This window comes from Tachyglossus aculeatus, chromosome 2, assembly GCF_015852505.1.
Source record: "Tachyglossus aculeatus isolate mTacAcu1 chromosome 2, mTacAcu1.pri, whole genome shotgun sequence".
NCBI classification, from domain to species: domain Eukaryota; kingdom Metazoa; phylum Chordata; class Mammalia; order Monotremata; family Tachyglossidae; genus Tachyglossus; species Tachyglossus aculeatus.
The window spans coordinates 5,654,548-5,672,549 of record NC_052067.1 but is presented as its reverse complement, the minus strand read 5'-3'; the positions used below and the strand labels follow the sequence as shown (position 1 = coordinate 5,672,549).

At 48.1% G+C, this 18,002-nt stretch overlaps 1 protein-coding gene across 1 annotated transcript in view; it reads right to left on the bottom strand.

Moving 5' to 3' along the window:
• Nucleotides 1-17,168, bottom strand: part of SCIN (scinderin) — a 77,534-nt gene extending 60,366 nt beyond the window's left edge. The window contains exons 1-5 of the mRNA XM_038759760.1: nt 16,814-17,168; nt 16,568-16,752; nt 16,306-16,483; nt 12,155-12,309; nt 6,552-6,713 (exon numbers count right to left, since the gene is read on the bottom strand). Of these exons, the coding sequence (XP_038615688.1) occupies nt 6,552-6,713; nt 12,155-12,309; nt 16,306-16,483; nt 16,568-16,752; nt 16,814-17,168 (1,035 nt within the window). The remainder of the gene's footprint in view (nt 1-6,551; nt 6,714-12,154; nt 12,310-16,305; nt 16,484-16,567; nt 16,753-16,813) is intronic.
• Between the last annotated feature and the right edge of the window lie 834 nt (nt 17,169-18,002).

Below are 18,002 nucleotides of genomic sequence, written 5' to 3'. Positions count from 1 at the left end.
AAGACTGTGAGCCCCACGTGGGACAACTTGATCACCTTGTATGCCCCTCCAATGCTTAGAACAGTGCTTTGCACATAGTAAGCGCTTAACAAAAGCCATCATTATTATTATTATTATTTACAAATGCTTAGTACACTGTCTGTACACATTAAAGCATGCAATAAATACCACTGATTGAGTGCTTACAGGTACAATTTCCAAGTAGTCCATAAAGGTATGGAGGCAGGATTTCCTCTTCACGGCATGTGGGTCACACAGTCAGTCAATCAGCCAATCATACTGATTGAGCCCTTACTATGTGCAGAACACTGTACTAGAAGCAGCGTGTCTTAGCGGTAAGAGCCCAGTCCCCCCCATCTTACCTCCTTCCCTTCCCCACAGCACCTGTATATATGTATATATGTTTGTACATATTTAGTACTCTATTTATTTATTTATTTTACTTGTACATATCTATTCTATTTATTTTATTTTGTTAGTATGTTTGGTTTTGTCTCCCCCTTTTAGACTGTGAGCCCACTGGTGGGTAGGGACTGTCTCTATATGTTGCCAATTTGTACTTCCCAAGCGCTTAGTACAGTGCTCTGCACACAGTAAGCGCTCAATAAATACGATTGATGATGATGATGATGATATGTATATATGTTTGTACATATTTATTACTCTATTTATTTATTTATTTATTTATTTTACTTGTACATATCTATTCTATTTATTTTATTTTGTTAGTATGTTTGGTTTTGTTCTCTGTCTCCCTCTTTTAGACTGTGAGCCCGCTGTTGGGTAGGGACTATCTATATGTGTTGCCAACTTGTACTTCCCAAGCGCTTAGTACAGTGCTCTGCACACAGTAAGCGCTCAATAAATATGATTGATTGATTGATTGATTGATTGATTGATTGATTGAGGCCACGGGTTCTAACCCCGGCTCCGCCACTTGTCTGCTGTGTGACCTTGGGCAGGCCACTTCACTTCTCTGCACCTCAGTTATCTCATCTGTAAAATGGGGATAAAGACTGTGAGCCCCACGTGGGACAACCCGATTACCTTGTATCTACCCCAGCGCTTACATAGAACAGTGCTTGGCAAAGAGTAAGCGCTTAACAAATACCCTAATTATTATTTTTACTAAGTGCTTGGGAGAGTAAAACACAACAAATAAACAGGCCCTTCAATTCAAAGTGGTTGCCTTTACCACAGGACTGCTGTTTCTTAACTCACTGCACATAGGTCAGTTATTAATTCTTGAACTCTTATTGTGTGCAGAGTACTGGACTGCACACTGGGAAGAGTACAGTACAGAGTTGGTAGACTCACTCCCTGACCACAATCACTGGTATTTACTGAGCGCTTACTGAGTGTGCAGCACTGTACTAAGTGCTATTCCTTGCAACTGACAGGATAGCCAAATGTAAAAGCACCAAAGTCTGCATATCATGTTGATTTTAATCTGTTTTGGGCCTTCTGTCTAATACCTGTAATTTAGGGAGGCAGAGAGCTATGGGGGGAAGCTCACAGATCTGAAGTCGGGGGACCTAGGTTCTAATCTCAGCTCTGCCAATTGTCTGCTCTGTGACCATTTCACTTCTCTGGGCCTCTGTTACCCCATCTGTAAAATGGGGATTAAGACTGTGAGTGACACGTGGGACAGGGACTGTGTCCAGCCTGATTTGCTTGTATCCACCCCAGCACTTAGTACAGTGCCTGACTTCACTTCTCTGGGCCTTGGTTACCCCATCTGTAAAATGGGGATTAAGACTGTGAGCGTCATGTGGGACAGGGACTGTGTCCAGCCTGATTTGCTTGTATCCACCCCAGCACTTAGTACAGCGCCTGACTTCACTTCTCTGGGCCTCGGTTACCCCGTCTGCAAAATGGGGATTAAGACTGCGAGCGTCATGAGGGACAGGGACTGTGTCAAACCCAATTTGCTTCTATCCACCTCAGCAGTTAGCCTAGTACCTGGCATGCAGTAAGTATTTAAATATAATGATAATAATGCCTTGGCTCTGCCACTAGGCATCTATGTGATACAAGGCAAGCTGCTTAACTTCTCCGTGTTTCCTCATCTGTAAAATGGAGATAAAGACTGTGAACTCAAGTGGAACATGGACTGCGTCCAACCTGATTAGTTTGTATCTATGCCGGTGCTTAGTACAGTGCCTGGGTCACTGGAGCACTCAAATGCCATTTGAAAAAAATGATACTTCAGCAGTTCTCCCAGGAAGGTTCTAGTAATCAGACCACAAAACTCCGTTTGCAAATGACTGTTTCTCCTCGTTATTTAGAGGGGTCTCTGTCCCTGCCTTCCCCTTGCAAGGTTCAACGGCAAGACAAGAAGATGGCATTCTTGCGGTTTAATTCCAATCTGCAGTTTAATTCCAATCTTCACCCCACCGTCTGAACAAACAGGGCTAGGTTTCCTAGGGGCCAGAGAATGCAAATGCTTTGCAGGCAAATTGGGAGATAAAGGTGGGTACAGATATAAAAATCAAATCTGGGTGGCAATCAGTCCTGGCCTAGTGGAAAGAGCCCAGACTTGGGAGTCAGAGGACCTGAATTCCAAACATAGCTCTGCCACTCTCCTGCCTTGTGACCTTGGGCAATTCACCAAACTTCTTCGTGCCTAAGACGATTAAATACCTTAGACTGTGAGCCCCATGTGGGGCAGGAATTGTGTCCAATCTGATTATCTTTCACCTATCCCAGGACTTGGTGTAGCGTAAGCGCTTAAATACCGCAATTCTTATTATCGTTGTTCAGAAGAAAAGCAGAACTCAATTAGGTTTACGGTAGAGTTTAAATCCCCTCTCAAGAGCACATCTGAAGAGTTCCCAATACTCTACCAGTTTCATGCATGGGAGAGAGTGAAGCAGAGGCCTACCCATTCCATTCTTAGCATGGCCAGTGGCTAGACAGTGGAAAGCAATCTGTTAGAAGTCAAAACTCTCCAGTGTTGGGTAGCAGCGGTATGGAAGAGAGTTGAGGGCAGAGACTCAAATTTACTGCACAGAAGGAGGCAATGATAAACCATTTCTGTATTTTGACCAAGAAAACTCTGTGGATCCAGAACAATTGCAGATGGAGGTGGGGCGTTCTGGGAGAGATGTGTCCCTGGAGTCGCTACGGGTCGGGGAAAATTGGATCGCATATGACAAGAGTTTAAATGATCCCGCTTTGTTTTCAGTTGGTTAAAAACTCGGGAGTTTTCAGTGATAATAATAATAATAATGGCATTTATTAAGCGCTTACTATGTGCAAAGCACTGTTCTAAGCGCTGGGGAGCTTACAAGGTAATCAGGTTGTCCCACGTGGGGCTCACAGTCTTCATCCCCATTTTACAGATGAGGTAACTGAGGCACAGAGAAGTGAAGTGACTTGCCCAAAGTCACACAGCTGACAATTGGCAGAGCCGGGATTTGAACCCATGACCTCTGACTCCAAAGCCCGTGCTCTTTTCCAGTGATCTGTTAGGATAACGTTACAGATTGATCATGTTTGGCCTTTGCTTACATAAGTAGCTCCTTTTGAGTCAGTGAGCCTCAGTGAGGTGGGGTGTGTGAAGTTCTCCCAACAAGTCCTAGGAGGCCTTCCCAGACTGAGCCCCTTCCTTCCTCTCCCCCTCGTCCCCCTCTCCATCCCCCCCATCTTACCTCCTTCCTTTCCCCACAGCACCTGTATATATGTATATATGTTTGTACATATTTATTACTCTATTTATTTTATTTGTACATATCTATTCTATTTATTTTATTCTGTTAGTATGTTTGGTTTTGTTCTCTGTCTCCCCCTTTTAGACTGTGAGCCCACTGTTGGGTAGGGACTGTCTCTATATGTTGCCAATTTGTACTTCCCAAGCGCTTAGTACAGTGCTCTGCACATAGTAAGCGCTCAATAAATACGATTGATGATGATGATGATGAAGTCCTCCTTTCACTGCCTTCTCAGGAGAGGAACGGAGGACTCGATCAGACCACATAGAAGCACCGTGGCCTAGTGGATAGAGCATGGGCCAGGGACTCAGAAAGACCTGGGTTCTAATCCTGACTCTGCCACCTGGGTTCTAATCCCGGCTCTGACACGTGCCAGCTATGTGAACTTGGGCAAGTCACTTCATTTCTCTGGGCCTCAGTTCCCTCATCTGTAAAATGGGCATTAAAACTGTGAGCCCCACGTGGAATAGGGACTGTGTCCAATACGATTAGCTTGTTGCTACCTTAGTGTTTAGTACAGTTTTGTTTCGTTTTGTTGTCTGTCTCCCCCTTCTAGACTGTGAGCCCGTTGTTGGGTAGGGACCGTCTCTATATGTTAGTTCATTCATTCATTCAATCGTATTTATTAAACGCTTACTGTGTGCAGAGCACTGTACTAAGCGCTTGGGAAGTACAAGTTGGCAACATATACAGATGGTCCCTACCCAACAGCAGGCTCACAGTCTAGAAGGGGGAGAACTTGTACTTCCCAAGTGCTTAGTACAGTGCTCTGCACACAGTAAGCACTCAATAAATATGATTGAATGAATGAATGAATACAGTGCTTGGCACTTAGTAAGTGCTTAATAGATACATAAATAATAGAATAATAATTCAATTTTTAAGAAGCCATTTCTGAGGTAATATTTCTATTATTACCTCAGAAATGGATTTTTCAAATGGCATTTGTTACGCACTTACTAAGTGTCAAATGTCATTTTAAACCCGATTTCACAGCTGTCCTGTGAAAATGTCAACCTCTTTGAATTGAAGCGTCTGTATTGTACTCTTCCAAATGTTTACTACAGTGCGCTGCCCACAGGAAGCACTCAGTAAATACCACTGATTCATTGAAAATGTTTGCCACTAATTATAGAGTAGGTAGACGCGTTTACACAAATACACACACACATACACACACCCCACTCCACTCCCCCATACGAGAGCAAAATGGTTTTCAATTTAAAAAAGAATCTAGAATCTAGTTCCGAAGCCATGGGAATTGAGCAAGAGGGCAGTAGGGTATGAAGAAACGGCTGTTGAAAGTCATGCATTTCTGTCACGGGACAAGGAGTAACTAAATCACTTTGATAATCTGAAATTAATGAAGAATCACGAGCTAAAAGATTAATCTTTTATTACCGTTCACCAACCAGAGTTGGTGAGGAGGACCACTTAGCAGAGAAGCAGTGTGGCGTAGTGGAAAGATCCTGGGATTGGGAGTCACAGGCCCTGGATTCTAATCCTGGCTCTGGTTCTTGTCTGCTGTTTGATCTTGGGCAAGTCACTTCACTTTTCTAGGCCTCAGTTTCCTCGCCTCCCTCCTACTTAGACTGGAAGCCCCATGTGGGATGGGGTCCTTGACCTTCCTGGTTATCTTGTATCTATCCAGCGCTTTGTATAGTACATGGCACATAGTAAAGGCTTAACACTAGTGTTGTGATTAGGATAATAATAATAATAATAATGGCATTTGTTAAGTGCTTACTATATGAAAAGCACCATTCTAAGTGCTGGGGAGGATACAAGGTGATCAGGTTGTCCCACGTGGGGCTCACAGTCTTCATCCCCATTTTACAGATAAGGTAACTGAGGCCCAGAGAAGTGAAGTGGCATGCCCAAAGTCACACAGCTGACAAGTGGCAGAGCCGGGATTTGAACCCATGACCTCTTACTCCCAAGCCCAGGCTCTTTCCATTGAGCCACACTGCTTCTCTGGATGAGGATGATTATGGCCTAGTGGACTCAGTTTGGGCCTGGGAGTCAGAAGGACCTGGGTTCTAATCCCAGTTCTTCCACCTGTCTGCTGGGTGACCTTGGACAAGTCACTTCACTTCTCTGGGCCTCAGTTCCTTCATTTGGAATACAGGGATTAAGACTGTGAGCCCCATGTGGGACAGGGATGGTAGCAACCCGATTTGCTTAAGTAATAAATAATAATAATGATGGCATTTGTTAAGCACTTACTATATGCAAAGCACTGTTCTAAGCACTGGGGGGGTACAAGGTGATCACTTTGTAATAATGATAATAATAATGATGGTATTTGTTAAGCACTTACTATATGCAAAGCACTGTTCTAAGCGCTGGGGCGGATACAAGGTGATCAGTTTGTAATAATAATAATAATGATGATGACAGTTATTAAGCACTTACTATATGCAAAGCACTGTTCTAAGCGCTGGAGGGGGGATACAAGGTGATCAGGTTGTCCCACGTGGGGCTCACAGTCTTCATTCCCATTTTACAGATGAGGTAACTGTGGCTCAGAGAAGTTAAGCGACTTGCCCAAAGTCACACAGCGGACATGTGGCGGAGCCGGGATTAGAACCCACGAATTCTGATTCCCAAGCCCGGGCTCTTTCAGCTGAGCCACGCTGCTTCTCATCTACCTCAGCTGCTGCTTGCATCTACCTCAGCTCTTCGGACGGTGCCTGGCGCGTAGTAAGCGCTTAACCATTATCACAGTTATTATTATTATTATTATTATCAAGTGAGGCCCCTCTGGCTAGACAGGTTGGGTCTGCTGGGGCTCCCCTCCACCCCCACCTCCCTGCCCCGCGGAGAATATGGCCTCACCGGTCCCAAGTCGACGATGAAGCAGTCCCCCCGGTTGAAGCTGGCCCAGCTGAGGGGCACTTCGGTGGCCCTGACCACCCGGCGGCCCTTGACGTGAAGGAGCCTGTTGGCCGACAGCTCGTTGGTGATGACGTGATTGAAGCCTGAAGCGACACCTCCAGCCTGTGTCCAGAAAGCAAGAAAGAAGAGTTTGGAAATGTCTCAAGACCCTAAGTCCTCAGAGAAGCCGGGTGGCTCAGTGGAAAGAGCACAGGCTTTGGAGTCAGAGGTCATGGGTTCAAATCCCAGCTCTGCCAATTGTCAGCTGTGTGACTTTGAGCAAGTCACTTCACTTCTCTGGGCCCCAGTTACCTCATCTGCAAAATGGGGACTTAAACTGTGAGCCCTCCATGGGACAACCTGATCACCTTGTAAACTCCCCAGCGTTTAGAACAGTGCTTTGCACATAGTAAGCGCTTAACAAATACCATCATCCCCCTTCTAGACTGTGAGCCCACTGTTGGGTAGGGACCGTCTCTATATGTTGCCAACTTGTACTTCCCAAGCGCATAGTACAGTGCTCTGCACACAGTAAGCGCTCAATAAATATGATTGATTGATTGATCATCATCTCTGTGGGCAGGTAAAGTGTCTAGCAACTCTCTTGTTTTGTCCTCCTCTCCCAAGAGCTTAGGCCAGTGCTCTGCACAGCTCCGCCAACTATCAGCTGTGTGACTTTGGGCAAGTCACTTAACTTCTCCGTGCCTCAGTTACGTCATCTGTAAAATGAGGATTAAAATTGTGAGCCTCCCCGTGGGACAACCCGATCACCTCGCAACCTCCCCAGCGCTTAGAACAGTGCCTTGCACATAGTAAGCGCTTAACAAATACCAACATTATTATTAGTAGTAGTAGTAAGCACTCGATAAATATCACTGATTGATTGAACGATTGAAATGTCCCTTCTGCTTCCTGTAGGCAAGAGCGGGGCCTGTGAGAGAAACTCTGCTCAGATGCTTTATCAGGCCGATTAAAGATAAGAAGCAGCGTGGCTCAGTGGAAAGAACCCGGGCTTTGGAGTCAGAGGTCATGGGTTCAAATCCCGGCTCCTCCAATTACCAGCTGTGTGACTTTGGGCAAGTCACTTCACTTCTCTGGGCCTCAGTTACCTCATCTGTAAAATGGGGATGAAGATTGTGAAGCCCCCCCGTGGGACAACCTGATCACCTTGTAACCTCCTCAGTGCTTAGAAAAGTGCTTTGCACATAGTAAGCGCTTAATAAATGCTATTATTATTATTATTATTATTATTATTAAGAGAAGCATCGTGGCTCAGTGGAAAGAGCATGGGCTTCGGAGTCAGAGGTCATGGGTTAGAATCCCGACTCTTCCACATGTCTGCTGTGTGACCTTGGGCAAGTCATTTAACTTCTCTGGGCCTCAGTTGCCTCGTCTGTAAAATCGGGATGAAGACTGTGAGTCCCACGTGGGACAACTTGCTTGCCTTGTATCCTCCCAGTGCTTAGAACAGTGCTTTGCACATAGTAAGTGCTTAACAAATGCCATCATTATTATTATTATAAGCAAGGAGAGATTGAAGCGTGCTCAAGCCATAATAATATTAATAATGATTGTGGTATTTGTGAAGCACTTAGTATGTGCCAAATAGTGTTCTAAGCGCTGGGGTGGATACAATGTAATCAGTTTGGTCACAGTTCCTGTCCCACTTGGGGCTCACAGTCTTAATCTCCATTTTACAGAGGAGGTAACTGAGGCACAGAGAAGTAAAGTGACTTGCCCAAGGTCACACAGCAGACATGTGGCAGAGCCAGGATTAGAACCCACGTTTTATCCCCTCCACCATGCTGCTTCTACCTTAGATGGCTCTGCCTCTCCTCATAAGCTAACCCAGTGCCTCCTTTCTGCTTTCTCCACAGACTCGCTTCACCGAGTTAAACAGCATGGCGTAGTGGATAGAACACGGGCCTTGGAGCCAGAAGGTCATGGGTTCTAATCCCGGCTCCGCCACTTGTCTGCTGTGTGAACTTGGGCAAGTCACTTCACTTCTCTGTGCCTCAGTTCCCTCATCTGGAAAAGGGAGACTAAGACTAGGAGCCCCTTGTGGGACAAGGACTCTGTCCAACCCAGTTGGTTTGTATCTACTGCAGTGCTTAATACAGTGCCTAACATATAGTAAGCACTTAACAAATATCACAGTTATTATTGTTATTATCATCTAGAGGCAATGGTGAAAGACCTAACAGCTGTTGTCCTTCCTTCCTTCCTTCCTTCCTTCCTTCCTTCCTTCCTTCTTCCTCCCTTCCTCCCTCCTTTCCTCCCTCCCTCTCTTCCTTCCTCTGTTCCTCCCTCCCCTTCTCTCTTTCTCTGTCTTTTTCTTTCTCTTTCTTCCTTTCTCTCCTTCCTTCCTTTCTCTCCTTCTTTCCTTTCTCTCCTTCCTTCCTTCCTTCCTTCCTTCCTTCCTTCCTTCCTTCCTTCCTTCCTTCCTTCCTTCCTTCCTTCCTTCCTTCCTCCTTTCCTCCCTCTCTCTCTTCCTTCCTCTGTTCCTCCCTCCCTCTCTTTGTCTTTTTCTTTCTCTTTCTTCCTTTCTCTCCTTCCTTCCTTTCTCTCCTTCCTTCCTTTCTCTCCTTCCTTCCTTCCTTCCTACCTTCCTTCCTTCCTTCCTTCCTCCCTCCCTTCCTTCCTTCCTCCCTCCCTCCCTTCCTTCCTTCCTCTCTTCCTCCCTTCCTTCCTTCCTCTCTTCCTCCCTCCCTTTCTCTCTTTCTCTTTCTTTCTTCCTTCCTTCCTTCCTTCCTTTCTCTCTCTCTCTCTTCATATTTTCCAGCAGTGATGGCTGTATGACAACAATTATCTTGGGCTCTCAGGCTCTGACGGCAAGATTAGTGTTGCGCTCTTACAAGTGATAAAGACATCCTTCCTGACAAACCATCTCTTCTCACAGCATTATATATTTTTCCCCCCATTTGGTCATGGATGATTAGTTATCACCAGACAAATTTAGGGTACTGTTGCCAAGAGCTTATCCTCGATAGGATGGTCGGTAATCATAGTTCCCTACCAATCGTATCGGACTGTGAGATTTCATTCTCTTAAAGGGAAAGCCATTAGGTTGTAAGCTTTCTGAGGGCAAGGATCATCACCTATTCTTTTTATGGTATCTGTTAAACACTATGTGCCACACCCTGTAGTAAGTGCTGGAGTAGATACAAGCTAATCAGTTTGGACACGGTCCCTGTCTCACATGGGGTTCACAGTCCCCATTTTACAGATGAGAGAACTGAGGCCCTGGGAAGTTAAATGACTTGCCCAAGGTCACACAACGGGCAAGTTGTGGAGCCGGGATTAGAACCCAGGTCCTTCTGACTCCAAGGCCCATGCTCTATCGAACAACTGCACCTTAATTCCCACTCCCTGATGCACGGTGTCGTGGCTACAGCCCAGGCCTGGGAGACGGAAGGCCATGGGTTCAAATCCTGGCTCTGCCGCTTGTCTGCTGTGTGACCTTGGGCAAGTCACTTCACGTCTCTTTGCCTCAGTTACATCATCTGTATCAGTTACTGTGACCAACCCGATTTGCTTGTATACACCCCAGCACTTAGTACAGTGCCTGGCACATAGTAAACGCTTAACAGATACCTGAATTATTATTATTATTATCATTATCATTATTATTATTATTATTATTATTATTATTATTACAGAGCTCTGCTCAGAGAGACAAGACACTCAGTTACTACTTATACAAACCATTCATTCATTCATTCAGTTGTATTTATTGAGCACTTACTGCATGTAGAGCACTGTACTAAGCACTTGGGAAGTACAAGTCGGCAACATATAGAGATGGTCCCTACCCAACACCAGGCTCACAGTCTAGAAGGGGGAGACAGACATCAAAACACACATGTAGATAGGTGTCAAAACCATCAGAATAAATAGAATTATAGCTATATGCACATCATTGATAAAATAAAACCATCACAACAAGTTTACTGAACGCTTACTCTTGTGCAGACTGCAAACTCCTGAAGGCAGGGATCCTGCCTACTAACTCAAGTGTCATTACTCCTGAGCGCTTGGTACAGTGCTCTCCATAAATCACACGGATTGATTTCTGATCTGATAGCTTAGGACAGGCCATTAGAGTTAGTCGACATGATCCCTGCCCTCAAAGATAACTTTGGTTTGAATTAAGAAAGATTTTCACATCTTGACACATCAGTCTAGGTCAAAGCTACAGAGCAGGGATTGGGTCTCCCAACGTTCATTCATTCAATCCTATTTATTGAGTGTTTACTTTGTGCAGAGCATCGTACTAAGCGCTTGGGAGAAGACGATAGAACGACAGACAGATTCCCCGTTACACTCTCCCAAGCGCTTAGTACACTTCAAGTCACTTCACTTCTCTGGGCCTCAGTTAGCTCATCTGCAAAATGGGGATTGAGACTGTGAGCCCCACGTGGGACAGGGACTGTGTCCAACCCGATCTGCTTGTATCCACCCCGGCGCTTAGTACAGTACATAGTTAAGCACCTAACAAATACCATTATTATTAGTAGTAGTGGTATGATGCTCTGCACACAGTCAACCAATCAGTGGTATTTATTGAGCGCTTACTGCGTGCAGAGCACTGAATGAAGCACTTGGGAGAGGATGATTCATTCATTCATTCATTCAGTTGTATTTATTGAGCGCTTACTGTGCGCAGAGCACTGTACTAAGCGCTTGGGAAGTGCAAGTTGGCAAAATATAGAGACGGTCCCTACCCAACAGCGGGCTCACAGTCTAGAAGGGGGATGATATGACACATTCCCTGCCCACGACCAGCTCACAGTCTAAACGTTCAGTAAATGCCACCGATTGAGGGTGGAAGACAGGCTTGGAATTTGTAGGCTGGGAAACTAGACTGTGAACACTCTGTGGGCAGGGATTGCCTCTATTTGTTGCTGAATTGTAATAATAATAATTATTATAATGGTGGTATTTGTGAAGAGCTTAATATGTGCCAGGCACTGTTCTGAGCCCTGGAGTAGATTATAAATTAATCCAGTTGGACACAGTCCCTGTCCCACTTGGGGCTCACAGTCTCAATCCCCATTTTACAGATGAGGTAACTGAGGCACAGAGAAGTGAAGTGACTTACCCAAGGTCACACGGCAGACAAGTGGCAGAGCCGGGATCAGAACCCGTGACCTCTGACTCTCAAGCCCTGGCTCTTGCCACTAGGCCATGGTGCTCGTAATTGCAATAATAATAATAATAATAATAATGGCATTTATTAAGCGCTTACTATGTGCAAAGCACCGTTCTAAGCTCTGGGGAGGTTACAAGGTGATCGGGTTGTCGCATGGGGGGCTCACAGTCTTAATCCTCATTTTACAGGTGAGGTAACTGAGGCCCAGAGAAGTCAGGTGACTTGCCCAAAGTCACACAGCTGACAATCGGTGGAGCGGGGATTTGAACCCAGATCTCTGACTCCAAAGACCACACTCTTTTCCACTGAACCACGCTGCTTCTCTAATCGTACTTCCCAAGGGCTTAGTACAGTGCTCAGCACACAGTAAGCGCTCAGGAAATACAACTGACTGAATGAATGAACGACTCACCTTGTATTTCAACCCTCCTTTGAAATAGGCAACAAATTCAGTGGATTCATAGCCCTGCAGCTCTCTGTACTGGACTGCGCGGCCCCCGAGGTAATCATCCAGCTGGACGGTGAAGATGGCGGCTGCTGTGCTTTCATCCTGACTGCATTCTTTCCCTGAAACAGGAAACACAACTCGTTGTGGGCAGGGCATCTCTCTGGATATTCTTCTAGCGTACTCTCCCAAGCGCTCACTACACTCGTGGGCAGGGCATGTGTCTGGATATTCTTCTAGCGTACTCTCCCAAGCGCTCACTACAGTGGTCTGCAACTCTCATCCTATCCTGACTGGATGACTGCGTCAGCCTCCTCTCTGATCTCCCATCCTCCTGTCTCTCCCCACTTCAGTTTATACTTCACGCTGCTGCCCGGATCATCTTTGTACAGAAACGCTCTGGGCATGTCACTCCCCTCCTCTGAAGTCATCATCATCATCATCAATAGTATTTATTGAGCGCTTACTATGTGCAGAGCACTGTACTAAGCGCTTGGGAAGTACAAATTGGCAACATATAGAGACAGTCCCTACCCAACAGTGGGCTCACAGTCTAAAATCTTCTTTAAGCCCTCATTTCCCATTCTCCTTCTCCCTTCTGCTTACCCTTAATAATAATAATAATGTTGGTATTTGTTAAGCGCTTACTATGTGCAAAGCACTGTTCTAAGCGCTGGGGGGGGGAATACAAGGAGATGAGGTTGTCCCATGTGGGGCTCACAGTCTTAATCCCCATTTTACAGATGAGGGAACTGAGGCACAGAGAAGTGAAGTGACTTGCCCAAGGTCACACAGCAGACATATGGGGGAGGTGGGATTCGAACCCACGACCTCTGACTCCCAAGCCTGCGCTCTTTCCACTGAGCCATGCTGCTTCTCGCCCCTTGCACCCTTGCACTAGGAATTGTACCCACTTTAAATTCCCCCCGCCTTCAGCCCCACAACATTCACATACATACCCAAAATTTAGTTTAATGTCTGCCTCTGCTTTTAGACTGTAAGCTCCTTGAGGGTAAGGAATGTGCCCACCAATTCCACTGCATATTATTAGGATTATTATCATTTTTATTATCTTTGTTAAGCACTTACTCTATGTCAAAGCACCGTTCTGAAACTGGGGTAGATACCATTCATCAGGTTGGATACAATCCCTATCTCACCTGGTGTTCACGTGGTCTAAGTGGGAGGGGGAAGAGGTAGCGGATTCCCATTTTAGAGTTGAGGAAACTGAGGCACAGAGAAGTGACTTGCCCAAGGTCACACAGCAAGCAAACTGTAGATCGGAACCCAGACCCTCTGACTCGCAGGCCCGTGATCTTTCCAATAGGCCACACTGCTTGAATTCTCCCAAGCACTTAGTAGAGTGCACTGCCCACAGGGAGTGCTTAATAAATACCATTGATTAGTGGAAATTAAGTAGGGAAAACCCCCTGGAGGAGGCAGGTTTTCAGGAAACTTTGAAGATGGGGAGGGCACTGGTCTGGAGAATGTGAAGGAGTAGGAACTCCCAAGGAGGGAAAAAGGTGGGTAGGAGACTGGAGGCAGTCAGTCAATTAGTCATATTTATTGAGCACTTAGGGTGCACAGACCACTCTACTAAGCGCTTGGGAGAGTATCACAGAACAATATAATGGACACTTTCCCTGCCCACAATCAGTTTTCAGTCTAGCGGGTGAGTAAGGCCATCTAACATACATAAATAAATGACAGATTTGGACAAAAGTGCTATGAGGCTGGGAAGGGAGGCTGAATGAAGGGAGAGAGTCAGGGAGATGCAGAAGGGAGTGGGAGAAGGAGAAAGGAGGGCTTAGTCAGGGAAAGTCTAATGGAGAAGACGGGCCTTCACTAAGGCTTTGAAGGTGGGGATGATAATAATGGCATTTTTTAAGCGCTTACTATATGCAAAGCACTGTTCTAAGTGCTGGGGGGATACAAGGTGATCAGGTTGTCCCACTTGGGGCTCACAGTCTTAATCCCCATTTTACAGATGAGGTAACTGAGGCTCAGAGAAGTGAGGTGATTTGCCCAAGGTCACACAGCAGACATGTGGCAGAGCCGGGATTCGAACCCATGACCTCTGACTCCCAAGCCCGAGCTCTTTCCACTGAGCCACGCTGTTTCTCTGTCTGTCGGCTAGAGTAATTGCCTTTTGGAGAGGCACAGTAAGAAGGAGCAAAATGCAGGAGCTATGGAAGACACCATTTCCCTTGCGGTGAAGAGGTGCCAGCTTTCCAAATGTCCGCTAGACTAAAGCTGGGAACAATTCCCACAGATCCTCGTCTTATATTTAAAAATCCACTCTGGGAGGTTTCATGAGTCGGGGCTGGTGACAGGGTTGCAATGGAGGCCACCTGTCCTCCCTTCTCCCCAGACTGTAAACTCCGTGAAGGCAAGGATTGTGCCTACCAACTCATCCATTCATTCATTCATTCAATCGTCTTTATTGAGCGCTTACTGTGTGCAGAGCACTGAACTAAGCGCTTGGGAAGTACAAGTTGGCAACATATAGAGTACGGTCCCTACCCAACAGCGGGCTCACAGTCTAGAAGAACTCCATCATACCGTACCTCCTTAACCAGTTAAAATGGCATTTTGTCCACAGTAAGCATGGCATAAATATGAGTAATTGCTCGGCACACAGTAAGTAGTAGATGCGAAGCAGCGAGGCTTAGTGGAAAGAGAATGGGCTTGGGAGTCAGAGGTCGTGGGTTCTAATGCCGGCCCCGCCACTTATCAGCTGTGTGACTTTGGGCAAGTCACTTAATTTCTCTCTGCCTCAGTTCCCTCATCTGTAAAATGGGGATAAAGACCGTGACCCCCGCGTGGAATAACCTAATTACCTTGTAACTGCCCCAGAGCTTAGAACGGTGTTTGGCATATAGTAAGCATTTAACAAGTACCATTATTATTATTACTATTATTAGCACTGATTGATTGTTTCACTTCTGGAGACACGCTCGGAGGTAGAAACGGTCCTAGAAGTATATTACTTAAGCTCTCTGACTGTGTGTGCCCATTAGTCATTCATTCAATTGTATTTACTGAGCACCTGCTGTGTGCAGAGCACTGTAGTAAGAGCTCAAGGGAGTACAATGTAACAATAACCAAGCATATTCCCTGCCCACAGATAGCTTACAGTCTAGAAGGTAGTTATCAATCTCCTCTCTGCATCACCACAATCGACTCCCTTTCTCCTTTAGGGCAGTGAGACAAAAAGCAGTTTAGAAACTCATATCTGCTCCTGGGATTGCAAACCCAGTGTTCTAGTCTCTGTGGCCGACTGCTTATAATCTAGGGGGAATCTCCTCCGTTTTCCCCAGTTTCAAGAACTCATTTTACAACTGTGTCTTTACTCTCCCTTCTGCTTCCCGTTTGCTTATAACTGTACTCCACTATAATTGTAGGGGAAGCAGCATGGCTCAGTGGAAAGAGCATGGGCTTTGGAGTCAGAGGTCATGGGTTCAAATTCTGACTCCACCAAAGCTGTGTGGCTTTGGGCAAGTCACTTCACTTCTCTGGGCCTCAGTTCCCTCATCTGTAAAATGGGGATTAAGACTGTGAGCCTCCCAAGCGCTTAGTACAGTGCTCTGCACACAGTAAGCGCTCAATAAATATGATTGATGATGATGATGATGATGATGTGGGACAACCTGATTTCCTTGTATCCCCCCCAGCGCTTAGAACAGTGCTTTGCACATAGTAAGCGTTTAACAAATGCCATTATTATTATTATTATTATTACTCAAATGACGCTGTAAAAGCAAGGTCAGTAGGTCATGGGAATTCCTCTAGAGCATTTCAGATCGGTGGAACTCATTGAGTAATTTGATTCTGGACGCTGAGTTGGATCTAGAGAGCAGAAGGATGTCTAGATTTTTTTTTTTCCCCAGCCAGAAGCTGAACAGTGGTATTTCACGCGCTCTTCTGCACTAGGTTAAAGAGATCCCATTTTCCCAGAGGGACTTCTCCAAAGGAAGAAGAGATGTAGGCTCGTTGCGGGCAGGGAATGTGTCTGTTAATTGCTATATTGTCCTCTCCCAAGCGCTTAGCACAGTGCTCCGCACACAGTAAGGGTTCAACAAACCCTTTCCCGCCGTTGTGGGTGTGGGTGTGGGTACCTAGCCAGAAGTGGATGCGGTGGGCGGCGGCGGTGGGGGCGGCGGCGGGGGGGGAGCGGAGCACGAGGTAGGCGTCGCCCACGAAGAAGTGTCCGTGGCTTTCGGGGGGCACCGGGGCCGGCGCCCGCCGCTCCACCCGCCACACCCGCAGCCCCGGGCCCGCCCGGCCCGACGCCCACAGACCCCCGGGACCCCCGGGACCCCCGGGACCCCCGGGCCCCGCCATCCGGCCCGCCCCCCGCCCCCCCCCCCCCACACACACCCGGGCAAGCCTCCCCAGCGCCCCGGGGCAGCACCGCGGGGCCGGGGGGCACAGGGCACCGAGGGCACCGAGGGCACCGAGGGGCCGGGAAGTCCGAGGGCACCGGGGGGCAAAGGGCACGGAGGGCACCAGAGGGCAGGGGGGCAGAGGGCACCGAGGGGCAGAGGGCACCGGGGGCACCGAGGCTCCGGGGGGTCCGAGGGGCCGGGGGGCCGAGGGCCGAGGGTCAGAGGGCACGGAGGGCACCGGGGGCACCGAGGGGCCGGGGGGCACAGGGCACGGCGGGCACCGGGGGGCCGGGGGGTCCGAGGGGCCGGGGGGGCCGAGGGGCCGAAGGGCAGAGGGCACGGAGGGCACCGGGGGCTCCGAGGGGCCGGGGATCCGAGGGCCGGGGGTCCGAGGGCACGGCGGGCACCGAGGGGCCGGGGGGCACGGAGGGCACGGCGGGCACCGAGGGGCCGGGGGGCACGGAGGGCACCGGGGGTCCGGGGGTCCGAGGGCACGGCGGGCACCGAAGGGTCCGGGGGGTCCGAGGGTCCGGGGGTCGTCGGGAGGTCGGGGCGGCGCAGTGTCCAGCGCCCGGCCAAGGGGACCCCGACATTTTATAGGCACCGGCACCCCCGGGGGGGGGGGGGGCCGGGGGGGAAGGGGAGGGGGAGGAGGAGGAGGGAGAGAAGGAGGAGGAGAAAGAGGAGGATTAGAAGGAGTAGAAGGAGGAGGAGGAGAAGGAGGAGGAGGAGGAGGAGGAGAAAGAGGAGGAGTAGAAGGAGGAGGAGGAGAAGCAGGAGGAGGAGGAGGAAGAGAAAGAGAAAGAGGAGGAGTTGAAGGAGGAGGAGGAGAAGGAGGAGGAGGAGGAGGAAGAGAAGGAGGAGGAAAAGGAGGAGGAGGAGGAGGAAAAGGAAGAGGAGGAGAAGGAAGAGGAGGAGGAGAAGGAAGAGGAGAAGACGAGAGGAAGGAGGAGAGGAGGAGGAGAAGAAGAGGGGAGGAGGAGAAGAAGAGGAGGAGATGAGGAGGCGGAGGAGGAGAAGAAGAGGAGGAGATGAGGAGGCGGAGGAGGAGAAGAAGAGGAGGAGGCGGAGGAGGAGGAGACGAGGAGGAGGAGGGAGAGGAGGAGTAGGAGGTGGAGGAGAGGAGGAGAGAAGGAGAATGAGAAGAAGACGAGGAGATGAGGAGGAGGACGGAGAGAAGGAGGAGGAAGAGGAGGAGGAGGAGGGGGAGGAGAAGGAAGAGAAGGAGGAAGAGGAGGAGGAGAAGAAGAAGAGGAGAGGAGAAGGAAGAGGAGGAGGAGAAGAAGAAGAGGGGAGGAGGAGGGAGAGGAGAAGGAAGAGAAGAAGGAGGAAGAGGAGGAGGAGAAGAAGAAGAGGAGAGGAGAAGGAAGAGGAGGAGGAGAAGAAGAGGAGAAGAGAAGAGAGGAGGAGGAGGAGGAGGAAAAGAA